The 14,343-nt window shown below is 46.7% G+C and overlaps 1 protein-coding gene across 2 annotated transcripts in view; it reads left to right on the forward strand.

Moving 5' to 3' along the window:
• The window catches only part of sh3rf1 (SH3 domain containing ring finger 1), a 77,884-nt gene that overhangs the window by 27,018 nt on the left and 36,523 nt on the right, over positions 1–14,343 (forward strand). For both annotated transcript variants that reach the window (XM_083767355.1, XM_083767354.1), the window contains exons 3-4: positions 8,505–8,780; positions 12,126–12,221. In XM_083767355.1, the coding sequence (XP_083623481.1) occupies positions 8,505–8,780; positions 12,126–12,221 (372 nt within the window). The remainder of the gene's footprint in view (positions 1–8,504; positions 8,781–12,125; positions 12,222–14,343) is intronic.

Genomic DNA, 14,343 nt, shown 5'->3' on the forward strand with positions numbered 1-14,343 from the left:
TCATGATAACGCTTTTGAATAAACATGGCCCAGTGCTACCTGAGCTGTGTGTGTGGTTGTGTGTGTAGACTTACCAGACTCAGTCTGGTAGACTGTAGTGTTTTGTTTTTCCTCTCCTGGCTCTCCCAGCTGGTCCTGCTTTAGTAGATTGGTCTTGGCCAGCAGGACCCGCCGTGTCTCTGGCTCCCGTTGAGCCCAGAGGTTCTGTCTGCCCCATTACACTGCAGAACCCTCAACTCTGACAGGTTCAGCTCAGGCGGCCAGGCTCGGTTCTCTTTTCACTCTTTTGATCTGGCGGCAGGCTCTCCTTGCCCCCTTCCCCCCCATTCCATTTTCCAGTTTCCCAGCTTTAGGCCCCTCCCTGCCTTGCTCGGTGTCTCTCGCCCTGAAATGTGAGCGTGTTCCTTCCTGTGAGAGCTCTCTTTAAAGTCCAGTGTATGAACTGGCACAAAGATAGAGAGTTCTGTTCTCCAGTCCGACAAGCCGGCTGTGTGATCCTGGGCCACCCAGAACCAAACCAACCTTAGTTCGTACTGTAGCTGGACTGATGCCAGCCAGGTAAAGACAACACACACACACACACACACACACACACACACACACACACACACACACACTTATATGAAAAGTTGGGGGCCTCCATGCGATAGCACCTATGTGCTATAGTCAGAGCCAACACACACATACACACGGCTTTATGAAAACCGTATGGGCGACTGCTCTGTTGGTGTAGTTTTTCCATAAATCCAGACCCCCTTCCTTCTAAAAGTCTTTTCTTTTTGATGACTAATCTGTAGCTTACTAAATGCCCCCGCCCCACCAGTGTCTTCACTCCGTTTTCCATGTATTTAGTTTTTTAATAGAATTTTCCTCCCCTGTTTCAAACTGAAAAATCGCCGTTTTCATCGAGGACTTCACACATGGCAGCCTTATGGGCCCCTTCGTACCCTGCCTCTCTCCGGGCCCGTCGGGCTTTGATCACAGCCAAGGACTGAGGTTCCCATGGGCCCCAGCGCTGCAGCCAGGGGTCAGGAACTGGCAGTAAAAAGGAGGGTTTGTTAGGGGTCAGTGGCTGGTTAACTCCAGAGGTGTGTGTTGTAACTGGGCCCCCTGGGGAAGAGAACACACTGTCTGTCCTGGTACGTAACCTCAGTACCGGGCCATGCAGGGTTGTCTGTCATCAGTGGTATTGTAATTTAACTCTTGAGTGGACAAATGGACCCATTTGTCCACTCTCAGGGTTACAGACCTGTAAGGGTTCATTTGGTTCCTAAATATGAGTCATTTAACTAGGCACTAGGGAGACCCCCTTCAACCCTTCTGGACCCCTGGTGGGGCCCCCAGACCCCACGTTGAGAACCAGTGACCTAGGCAGACGGGGAAACAGGAGTTTGGACCTCAGTGGAAATCTCATGTTCCAACTCTCACTCACGTGCCAGACAGACTTCCATCTGGCGTCCAGACGGCTCTGAGAGGCTGTGTGTTTGTAGACCAATTTGCGTGTCCTCATGGCGCTGTGTAGTGTGAGGGGTTGGTGGGGGGAACAAACAAGGCAAATTAGTCTCCCAACACAGCAGTGTTTCTCGAAAGCCAGAGTTGAGTGTGCTCCTCGCTTGGCGTGTCTGCCTACTTATGAAAGGCAGCTGGGTGGATAAATATCTCCCGCTGTGCCCATCATCTACCATTTGTCATCGTCTGCCATGTGTCATTATCGTTGTCTACCACAGGTTTGTTTTGCCATCACTTTACCTCTCGAGGAGAAACTGCATTTACTTGGCCATTGCAATGACGACCCCACAACCAGCCAATGTGGAGACGAACCAAAGTTTGGCCCATAATGGAGATGCCCTAGGGGACTCTGGGTAAGATGGCTCTGCGGGGGTTAGCCACTAACCTCCTGCAAAGCTACCCGGACGAATTGGCAAGACTTTTCTTCTTCAATTCAATGTTCTTATTTTGACAACATAATGTTCTTATTTTGTTCGTAGTCTAATTTGCTATGAAATCACATACTGTACTGATCAAAACTAATTCCAGTTTTAGTTTTAGTTTTCTTCAGAATAGCAAGGGCACTGATTTAACAAAGTAAAATAAAATAAAAATAAATAAAAATGATATTGACTTCCTTTGTATGTCACGAGGCGCCCGCTGGCCTAGTGGTCCAGGTGCATGCCACAGACTCTGGCCTGACAGCGCGTTGTGTGTTTGAGTCCCGTTCATGACGACCTTTGCTGCGTGTCTCTCCCCTTCTCTCTCTCCCTCTTTTCTGTCATTCTTCACTTGTATCTAGTATCAATAAAGGCAGAAAAGCCAAAAACAAATCTTTAAAAATAAATGTCGGTCACAACTAAGGCGGGCATGACAAAAATGTCAGTCACAAGGCGGCATGATGATAACGCCTGGGCTAGCCGTCTATAAGAGGATCGCTCTGTTTGTGTGTGTGTGTGTGTGTGTGTGTGTGTGTGTGTGCCGGAACCTACTAGTACAAATCTTTTATTTAACTTTGATTTTATAATGACAGACAAAGGGGGCTCGGATCAGGTGTCAATAGATTGGTGTCTTTACTGTCTTACATCATAACATAGATGCCACATGGAGTTCCATATCCACATGAAGCCACTCTGTTCCCATATCTATTCCGAGATCCATATGATTGCATGGAGATAGAACAAGTTTCAAAGTTTCACTGCAAATTGTTTTCACCACCACTACGTATTCATCTGTGTATTTGGGACACACAAGTTCCTGCCTCTTAGTTGCTTTTTTGTGTTCCTGATTACTTCCCTGATTAATTATTGACCCGCTTAACTCTGCATCTGTCAGACCCCACTGGCTTTACATGCAAACCTCTGACTTGATGAATACCTCCTTGCTGCAGTGAGCCTGTCCTCACTGTGTGAGTGAGCCAGGACTGTCTCTCTCTCTGTTGTCCTAATGTGTGACACACAGAAGGACAGAATGCTTATACTGCTGCAGTCAGCCTGAGGACTGTCGCTCTCTGTTGTCCTATGTGTGACACACAGAAGGAGGCCCTAGGACCGGGGGGACTGGGGGGAGACGGACGGTGTTGGGAGGCCGTGGGGAAGGAAAGCTGTCTCTCGGTGGTCATAAACAAGGCCATTAGGAACCAATTTAAAGTAATGGAGCTCTAATGAAAACAAGATGGCCCCTGCCCTTAGAATTCCACACTTCCATAATTGTGCGTCGCTACGGCCGCGGCGCTCGGCAAGCGGCGGCCATCAGTAAACACTGGCATGCTAATGAAGACGGAGTGTCCGCAGGAATGGGTGTGTGTGTGTGTGTGTGTGTGTGTGTGTGTGTGTGTGTGTGTGGAGAGATCCTGCTGCTTCCTCTGACGAGAATGCCTGTCATGTCCTCTCGCTGGTTCGTGTGTAGCGGTGGAAGGGGCAGAAAATACAGTCAGACAGCTCCCCACCCCCTCCAAGCACCTCCAGCCCCCCGCAGAGATTCTCCTCATAGGGAGCACAGAGACGCAAGGGAGGGTCGGGGGCCTCTAGTCTAGAGGATTGTGTCTCGTGTGGTTACACACACAACGACACGCAGACTGCTGACGGCGTAGAAGTTTTACGTGTAGCTTTCCTGCTCACGGCCGTTGTACTTAGAGACTTGGCAGTCTGTTCCCGATTTGCTCAACATGGTTCAACATGTCTAGCACTACTCTCCACACTGGCCAAGATGGCACGGTGCACATGTGTTCATAAGGGCAAGACAAGTTGCCGCAACCTGTTGAAGCTGCATATTTTAGCATAGGCTCTGTTTTGAAAATGTCAGCAGCAAGCTGCCTGACAGCTGCCTAAAAAGCAAGGTGTTGGCCTAATTACCGCCCCATGACCTACGTCTCGCATCTCATGCCAGCGTGTTCACTGGGTGGTTGCTGACTTGACACTTGTGTCTCAGTAATGATCGTGTGGCACAGTGAAATCCTCGGTGCTCATTTTACATTCTGCACACTCTCAGAGTCACAAATGGATTAAGCAATGCTTTTTTACTGTGTGTCAAATCCCTTTGCACTTCGGGTTTAATTGCAATCTTATCTACAATGAAGGTGGGACTGCAAACAGCTTTTCTTGGCTTTGTATCACACATGCAATGGAGCGTGAGTGTGCACTTATGCTGCAGTCTTTTAAAGTGAAAACATTGCTGTTTTAATGCATCCAGGGGGCACAATGTGTTTTCATTTAGGTGCACAACGTGCTGCAGTTAAAGAGTTTTGGCACTAATGTTTAGGTGACACAGACTTTGATGAAATTAACGCTTCAGTCTCGTTTATGGGACAACACCTTGTGTAAAGGTCCGTTCAGACTTGAATGGTTTTACATTCTGAATGCACACACACACACAGACAGACAGACAGACAGACAGACAGACGGAGCACTCCGCATGCACAGAGTGCACTCCCTAATCCTATGCTAGTGTTTAAATGTGTGAGCTATTAATTTAGTTACACACATACTCTGTAATTTCACATTTTACAACAGGCTACAGTCCAAGCAGACTAAAGGCACTGTGTTACCCACACATTTCTAAACATTGCCGTCACTTCAGTCCTACTGTGAAATAATTTAAATGTCATATAGCCCTTGTTTTTTTGGTTCATCCTTATTTGGGGAAGAGAGGACCAGAGAGAGGATCTCTCATGTTGTTTAGGTTTTGATTTAATCCCTCATAAAAGTCCATATTGTGGTATTTAAAGGCACGTATTATGTTTCTAAAGGCACATTTGTACGTTTCAATTTGCATTTTCCACAAAGGGAACACAAATACAGGGTTTATAAATCAACTACACAACACAAACCTCCACACATGCAGTGTTTGTGGCTTGCATGATGACTGACGAGAAGTGTTTTCTTGTGGTAGCGTACTTTGATCCATTGTCGCGTCAACTCATTTGCTTATCTATTCATCCTCCAGCACTTCCGTATTGCTAAGCGGATCATGGTAAGTGGTCGCTGCTGGCTCTGCGTGTGCGTGTACTTGTGTAGTGTGCAAATCGTATGCTTTAAATCTTTAAAGAGGTTGCGAGTCATTAGTTGTGGTGCAGACTCTCATTAGAGAAGCAACCATCTGATAACACTACCTGTCAGAGATGTATGCTGTCATATAATTACTTCCGTAAACTTGCACTGCAGGGAGAGTGACAGAACGAGGTGCAGGAAGAAGACTCTCTCTTCCTTGATGAGAATGGGGGTGTCTATCTGATGGAGTGTTTCTTTTCCCGTGGCTCTCTGGTAGCACAAGGCCTTATCTGTGAGGGAGAAATGATGCAGAGAAGATGTGTCCTAATGCAGTCTCTTGTCCCTGTCTCTGGGGATACACACACACACAGCTCCTCTGTGCTCTCTCTCTGTGCGAGCCTGGCGAGTAGCGTTTCTGTGGGGAGGGTGGATGGGCCCTCCCTTCTCTTTTCTTCTATACAGTGAGAAACACAGTTACAGGCCCGTCTCAATCTCTCTGGTCCAGATGGGAGGTTTTGGACTAGACTGTGGCCTGCATGCTGCCTCTTTATGTTGGACCACGGTACACACCCCCCTCCCAGACCGGATATTAACCCCCCTTCCCGTTCTCACACACACACACACACACACACACACACACACACACACACACACACACACACACACACACACACACACACACACACACACACACACACACACACACCTATTCCATTCAGAGGGCCCCTAAAGTACCCCCCCCTCTATGTTAAGCCGAGTGAAACATGGAAATGTGAATCTGCTGACAGCCTCTCTTGTGTGAGGCCAGGAGAAGGGGATATCGAGGACCAAGGGAGAGTAGTGTACAGTAGGTGCTATACAGTAAGAATGTTGTTGTTTATCCTGATTGCAGTAACCATGTTTATCTACGTTCAATTTATTTCACAGTATGCTGAATGGGTACATTTCAAACGAAAGCACACGTCGATACACAAACTGTTACTTTGTGGATGAACCATGATAAAGCATTTACACTCGTTTACAACAGGGTCCACCTTTTTCATTTCATCAGAGTCAAAAGCTGTGTGCTGTTTGAGTCAGTCGTGTTGCTTTTTATTTTTTTGGCGTGTACGCATTGCGAGGAAGTAACACCTGGTTTTTGCATAAACAGAAGCCAGGGTTGGTTTCTTTTGCACAAGCCCAATATGTTGTAATCATTTGAACCAGACACCGCCAGAGCTTCCACTTTTTCATTTGCATTTTTCCAGCCCTAAGAGCCAGATTGAAATTGGGACACAAGTTACACAACCGTCTGCATTGCAGTTCGATGTCTGCCGAAAGGTCAAATAATGACCGATATAGCGGGGAATAAGTGAAGCTCTGAGACTACAGACTCAAAAGTCACGAATGATGATAAATAAATAATAAACAGCGGCAATAAATAAAGAAAGTAACTGAGCTTTTTCTTTTTTTTACTGGTATGCAGACTCAATCCATTTTCTTTTTGTTGAAATGCTGTTTGTCTCTGCACTGGGGCAGACATCCATGTGCACGTGCACAGTGCACACATATTGTTTTCAAGCTCCCAACCAAACCTCCCCTGCCAGGTGTGGGCAGGCCTTAGGCCCAGCCACCCGCCCTCCCCCCACCTGAAAAGAGGCCCAGTTCTTCGGGGGCGGGATGGGGGGTGCTGCAGTACCCCATCCCTCCTCTGTCTCTCTGTCTGTCTCTGACCGCAAGCTGGCCCTTCACACACACACACACACACACACACACACACACACAGAGCCACACTGCTCTGATCACTGCTGTGTGATTGTGTGCAGCGGGACAGTGTCACCCTGCCTCACCATCACGCCTCAGCTCTATACTTTGATCCTCCTCTGAAGCCCTTTAAACGCTTCGTTAGCCTTTCACAAGGACACAGAGAGAGAACGCCTCCGTGCTTTAACCCTCTCCAGGGCTCGTCCCCGTGGAGGTTGTGTTTCCCTGGCTGGATTCATTCTCGGCTCATCGCAGTGCTCAGTTGAGTATCGCAGTGTACCGCCCCGCATCATATGATTCTGAACACTGCAGAACAACTCCAAAAGCCTCAGTTAGAGTATGCTTAGTTGCGGAAATAGCCGATCTACAAGCTGAAAATGCGTCACAGTGCTTGTAGATTGTCTGTTTCCGGTGTGCGACTCCGGCACGCAACAGAGTATAAATGGGTTGTAAAATCAGCAGCCCGCGGGGCGGTTTTGGACCCCAGCCCTCCTTATAGACGACTCGGCCTGAATGGAGCTCATTGACGCTCCTCTCTCACTCTCTAAACCCCCCGCCCCTCCACACACAGACACACCAACCCCGTTCCACCCCTCCCTCCTCCCCTTTCCCCTGGATTGTCACCCCCCTGAAAAGGGCCTTTCAGGGGCCTCCAGACTAGCAGGTCGAGACCACAAAACCCTCCCTCCTGGGGGGAGATAAAGGGCTATAAGGCTATGCATCAGTCAACTCGTCAAGAGAGCCGGCCAAAGCTCCGTCACACTGCTCACCGTGGCGGTGCCACAAACACAGGCTTTGTCACTTCCAGGGGGACACAAACAACACGGTTAGAGTGTCTCTCTGAGACACGCTGCGCATGCACGGATTCGTTATGGGTTTGTTGTCTTGTGACAACTCCTATGTCAAGCATGCGTGTTCGGTCCAGTGTTTTTTGAGGCATAGTACACAGTACACACACACAGGATTTCACTGTGTAGTAAACTACACAGTGAAATCGTGTGTGTGTGTGTGTGTGTGTGTGTGTGTGTGTGTGTGTGTGTGTGTGTGTGTGTGTGTGTGTTTTCTGCTCCACTCTTATGCTATAGTCCTGCTTGCAAAATGAATGTCCGCCCTCTTGAGTGGTGATGAATTATCCATGATTGTTAAAGTTTTGGGAACATCTTTAACTGTTCCTCCCTCTTTTTTTCCCTGAGCACAAGTAGTTCCCTCTCTCTGAGGAACTATGATGTACTGCTGTCTGTCCTCATGCAGTACGCTTATATTCCAGACAGTAACATTGTGAAGAGGTTCTGTAAAATACACAGTGTAATAACTGGATAGTATAAATACTCACCAGCACAGGCTGCTCCTGTTCACCTGACAGTGAGGAGTGTGCATGTGGAGGAACACTCTGTTCTCCTCCTTAGATCAGCTCCCCACTGAACAGACCTCTAAGGTTGATCCAGGATCCAGAACCATATCCAACATTGAGGAACCGGAATCGGTTCCATCATGCTTGGAACTGTTTCCGGAACCGTTTTTATCACACCGGTCAGACAGACCTGGTATGTGGACTTTACGTCTGCTATACAATTACAATGCCGGTGTTTCTCAAACGTTTTAATTTCAAGGACCACACGGCTAGGTGTGCCGTCATGCTCATTTGAGCACTGGTGGAGAGAATTTCAACAAATCACATTGCTTGGTCGGAAGTCAGAACTATGTTGTATAATTAATATCCATACACTCCTTGTATGAGTGAATGTTACTGGTGGGTCATTAAATTCATCCCTTTTTCTTTTCCAGGGCGTGCCCCAGCTGCCATGCGCCAAGGCCCTGTACAACTACGACGGCAAGGAGCCCGGCGACCTCAAGTTCAGCAAGGGTGACATCATCATCCTGCGACGGCAGGTGGACGAGAACTGGTACCACGGTGAGATGGGTGGCGTCCACGGCTTCTTCCCCACCAACTTCGTCCAGATCGTCAAGCCCCTCCCCCAGCCCCCGCCCCAGTGCAAAGCCCTCTACGACTTTGAGCTCAAGGACAAGGAGGCCGACAAGGACTGTCTGCCTTTCTCCAAGGTGAGAGTCACCATCTTCTTCTATAACTATAAATGCAATGTGTCTTTGTCTGTGTGTACGGCTGTAATGCATGTACTGTCTGTAACTAGAGAACCATTCGCCCCACTGACTTTGACACACGCATTCCACCCCCCCCCCCCACAGGGAGTGCAGTGGCCGCCACAAAAGGTCTCTGCCCATGCTCTGGACAGGGCCCCTGCCCAGACTCCATATATGGAGCTGGCCTGTTCTGACATCACAACAATCCATATTTGGGAATGCCTGACACAGAACTCCATATATAGGAATAAAGGGACACTGAGAGACAGATACAGAAATCTCCATATATGGGCATAAAAGGGACACAGACAGATGGGTGGAACGGGTACTTGACACGGGTACAACGGGTATTGTGGGGGGGCATGGATCTCCAACATCCATTGTTACCGACTCGGTGCTCTACAGCCGGTCACCAGTCTAGTTAATACATAATAATCGCCTTATCGCAATTATTTGAGGCACTGCAATGCATTTGATGTATTACCTTGTGTGTACCTTGCTTACTGTATTGAGTTGTGTTTATCTTGCTTACTGTATTGAGTTGTGTTTACCTTGCTTACCGTATTGAGTTGCTCTGGATTAAGTGTCTGCTAAATGCCTAAATGTAACCAAATTTGACTGAGGGACTCAACTGCCATTGGATTATTTGGAATTTTCGTTTTTTTCATGTCATATGAAAGCAGGGAATCATATCTTCAAATTGACATATTGTTTTTTCAGGTTGACCCACCAGTTTTGGAGATATGACTTATAGAGTAATTATAGAGTAATGTCTTGCAGAAAACAGCGAGTTGAGAAAACGGGTTAACTTCTGTGGTCTCTAACATTACACCTAGCTACATGTTTAAGCATTTATTTCATACATGCTCTAGTATGTGAAGAGTCTGCCTGTGATATTAACACATTTAAAAAAATAAAAAGTTTTTCTCCTCTGGTGAAAAGCTGGATTGTGCGCGATGGCAGGCTCTCAGTCAAATCTGGTCACAAATTGTGAATCGATGTTGATTAAAATAAATCACACCCGTGTGAAGTGAGGGGCGCTAATATATTAAACCTGCGTATACTGTAGGAGGGACTAGTGCCCCTCAACAAAAATAGTGGAAATAGCCGATCTACATGCTCAAAACGCGTGAGCTGGTAGATCTCCACTATACAGTACATGTTTTCGAGGGGCGCTAGCCCGTCCTATATACAGGTTTGTTTTAGTTCAATGTTTGTTTTAAAAACACTGACAATGAAGGGAAAATTTACGCCATTGTCTAAGTTTTATCCAAAAGACGAAGTTTATTGATATGAAAACCGATCGCATCGCTCCACAGCCTAGGAGCGCCTGTTGCGCAATCCTCAATGTTGCACAAAAGGGGGACGTCATCGATAATGTTCCCCCGCTGTTTAGCTGACGACAACGGAAATCTTAAAACGTTAATAACTTGCAATCTAAATCACCCCGTCGAATTCTATGAAAATATCCTGTGTTAGACGGCCCCCCGCTGTCCAGTCGCTAGTCGCGTTAGATTTAATCATGCCTCCCGTTGTTGTCGATTTCCTTTTGAGTGTTTTGGCTACATTTAGCTGCTCCAGCCACATCCGGTATAACTTTCGGTATGTCAGTAAAAGTGCTCCTTTTCTATAAATGGATTGGGCGCTATGATTTGATTGAATGGATTAAATAACCCCAGGCAAGTGTTAATGTTTCTGTTGACACCGTTTGTTTTACATCACCATTACATCATTAGACTTTAGCGCCCCTCACTTCACACGGGTGTGATTTTTTATTATAAGTATATAGGTATTCTAAGTTATCAAGGTAAGTTATTATTCATATCTGCCCTGTGCACTTTTTTTCTCTGTGGCTTAAAAGTACAAACAGATTTTATTTTTTGTTTTCCTAATGTTCAACCACACGCCAAACGCAATTATTTGATTACAAATGTCATAATCGTGACAGACGGCACTAGGTGAGAGAGAGAGATGCACAAACACACACGCATATTACACACAGACACACACCGCTCGGCAGTTGCCACCCCCCCCTCCGGGTGCTGCCACGTTGGTAATGGCCAGGGCTAAAAAAGGGCCTCTAATTACGGTGACGCACTTTTCTCTCTCTCTGTCTCCATCTTTCTCCCCCAAGCAATCATTTTCTCAAGTTCCAAACACACTGCGACGACTCCAGAGGGTTGTCCACTCAAAGAGAGAGAGAGATGAGCAGCAGTAATTAAATCTGTACAGTATGGGTCAGGCACAGCACACATTAAAGGTATACGGACAGATCTTAGTTCAGTGTTCCCCTCAGTTACACAGGTGATTTAATGGCCAAGAAAGTACAGAAGGGGGGGCACGGTGGTGCAGTCAGTAGTGCTGTCGCCTCAAAGATAGAAGGTCCTGGGATTGATTCCCGCTGGGGATGCTGTGGTCGCTGGGGGCGTGTTCTCTCCTCCGTGTCTTCAGTGCTAGGTAGGGTTGGCAAAAGGGCCTTCCTGTATGTTCAGAACAAGCAGTAATCCTGGTATATATAGTAGTATATATACTGCCTCCCCCAGGCCAGCCTGATGGAGGGGAAAGGAACTGGTTGGAATAACGTGTTCCTTCCATGCGTTATGTCCAACCGGGGTCCGGGGAAACTCTCCCCTATTAGGTGAAAAGAAGTGGACTCATGCATGGATTTTGTTTTAAATAAAGTACAGATGGAACCAAACGGACCCACCGTTTGGTTACGTTTACGTACTTTAAATTCAGTGTTGAAAAGAACACTACAGATTTGACTGTGTGTACGAGTCAGGACTCAGGTACACTGGTAGCTCAATGTTTTTTCTTCAGAAAAAAAGTTCACACCCATATCTAAAAGAAAATCTGCCTTTTGCGAGGGAAGCACACCTGTACCTTGTCTCCCTGATGTACAAATGAGGAAAAATGCTGTACGAATATATGAATCCCACTCTACTGTAATGTTTCTTGATGTACTGTCAAATTCTGTACTATATGTTTTATTTATGCCAAGCGAAAAAAGAAAGAAGGCAAAATGCTTAGTGTGCTGTTTTCCAAAAGGAGTAATGCACAAACTGCCTTTAATGAATCCCCCTGACACACACACACACACGCACGCACGCACGCACGCGCGTGCACACACACACACACACACACAAACACACACCCCAACACACACCAACCATCGCCTCACAGTTTATGTGTCTGTCTCACTAACTATTTGTTCCTAGAGGACGGAAAACTAGTTAACAGCATACTTAACAATGTTCTGCCCGGTAACAAGGCTACTCTCTCTCTCTCTCTCTCCTCACATTTCAGGATGATATCTTGACTGTTATCCGCAGAGTGGATGAGAACTGGGCAGAGGGAATGCTAGGAGATAAAATTGGAATCTTCCCCATCTCGTATGTTGAGGTAAGCAGAACTTGTTAGCCGAATTCCTGAACATCACAAAACCCCCAGTTCCTGCACCCCCCACCGCTCCCCCCGCCCCGCCCGCCCCCACCTCCCCCCACGGTCGCCTGCGGAGCAGCTCCCTGAGGCGGAACACGAGAGTGACTAGTTTCTCTTGATGAAGTCAGCCGAAATTCTCCTTCCCTTCACCTTTGTGAAATGCTGAAATATGTATTTCAGAGAAGCACCAAAGGTGTCTTTGAAGTTACAGGCGGTTGGATGGCTCAGATTTATCTCTCTCCATCTCACTTTCTTTCTCCAATCCTAATTTATGCTTTGGCAGATAAGTGTTTTGCGGCATCAGCGCATCACCACACCAACGCACGCACATTCTACAGCTCATACGCAGAGGAAGGTCAGTGGCAGGTGGCGCGCACCTGCCCATATCTGTCCATATCACCGTCATACTAGGTGTCGTGCAGCTGTGAATGAATGCATGGCTGAAACAAAGGCAAAATATAGTGTAGGAATGGTTGCTATAGCAAAAGGGCAGATTGTTGCTAACCAATTCAATCTTAGGAAAGAACACACAACCAGTAATAATATAAACCCCTATATACTTTGTTGTACGTGAAACAGCGAAAATAGTGTTGGGACGTTTTGTAAGCTTGTAGATCTGCTCTTTCCATCAAATGTTTGCCTAGTACGACTTGCCCCAGAATAGGGATGCATCATGCTAGGGTTCATGAGGTTAACTATAAATGTAAATAAATAAGCTTCTGACTTAGAGAGCATCAGCAGTGATCCATATACATAATGAAAGATCATTGACTGCAACTAGAACCCGTATCTGCTAAGCCGTCATCCCGCTGCAGTGCTTTGATAAACGGCAGTTCTCGTGTCATCTCTGCCTATAAGGTTGAAAATAATTGTTCCCTGCCGTTTTGTTGTGCGACTCCCTATTCCCCCGATATCCCGCCGGGGTGTTTCACAGAAAAGCGATTTTAGCAGAATAACTAAATTGTTTGTGCTCTCTGTGGGGGTGACGGATAATACACTGCTGCTGCTGCTCCTGTTCCATGAATAAATAAGCACAACACGTTCAAAGGTGAAAGTAGCTCGGAGCAGTTATCTGCTTTTTACAGCACAATCTGTTTCAAAGTTTTCTTCTGGTTTGCTGGTGGCTTTTTAATCACCTTTTCCACTTGTTTGTGGACGGGAGGTGCAAAAGCTGGTGTTGACATTAAACGCTGACAAGGCTCCAGACATGATGATGACGATGATGTTGAACTTGTGTTAATCCTCTGTATCTGATTCAGTGGGTGTGAATCAGAGACACAAAGGTCGCTCTCTTTTTTAACCCAGTTTTTCTTCCCAATTCAGTTGTTATGCCAGTGAATTCCTCCGCACACATACTGTATGTCTGTGTGTTATCACTGCTGTTGCATCCTACTCTCCGTCTCTCCTGTGTAAGGACAGAGGCACTCAACTTCACTAGCTTCACTATGAACAGTCACAGCTTTCATTATCACCGTGGTTGGTTCGCAAGCTTTTTCATAATCGCATCGCCTGTGGCTATTTTCGCCTGGCGGAAACATAACATAGGGTTGATAAGTTGTGTGTTCACAATGGACAAGAAGATATTTGTTTGAGCGCCGTGATTACATGCAAAGTCAATGCAAAGGCACGACTTGCCGCAATGTCGCATCGAGCGGCACTCCAGCTGGAACATCCCACATTTGAATGAACACGTTTGCAACCAAAAGGACGTGATTAAAGAGATTAGCATAATAGTTTTCTGAACACCTGACGTGTTTGAACTGTTCTTGGGGACCCTCTGGGACTCCAGATTTGAGCCAGTGCATTATCATTATTAACAACTACTATTGGGGGCGGCAGTGGCTCATGGGTAGAGCAGCCGCTTGGGAACCAGTTCACAGTTCGATCCTGGACCCCAGAGTTGGTGTCCCCTAATTGCTCCTGATGAGCACGTTGGTGCCTTGCATGGTTTCCACCGCCATTGGTGTATGTATGAATGAATGTGTGTGTGAATTAATGTGTGTGTGAATGTGTATTTGCCTTATAAAGACGCTATATAAATGCACCATTTATTCTCTCTCTCACTTCCCCCTCCCTCAAACAC

The sequence above is a fragment of the Protomyctophum parallelum genome (assembly GCF_964188405.1).
Source record: "Protomyctophum parallelum genome assembly, chromosome: 6".
Classification (NCBI taxonomy): Eukaryota; Metazoa; Chordata; class Actinopteri; order Myctophiformes; family Myctophidae; genus Protomyctophum; species Protomyctophum parallelum.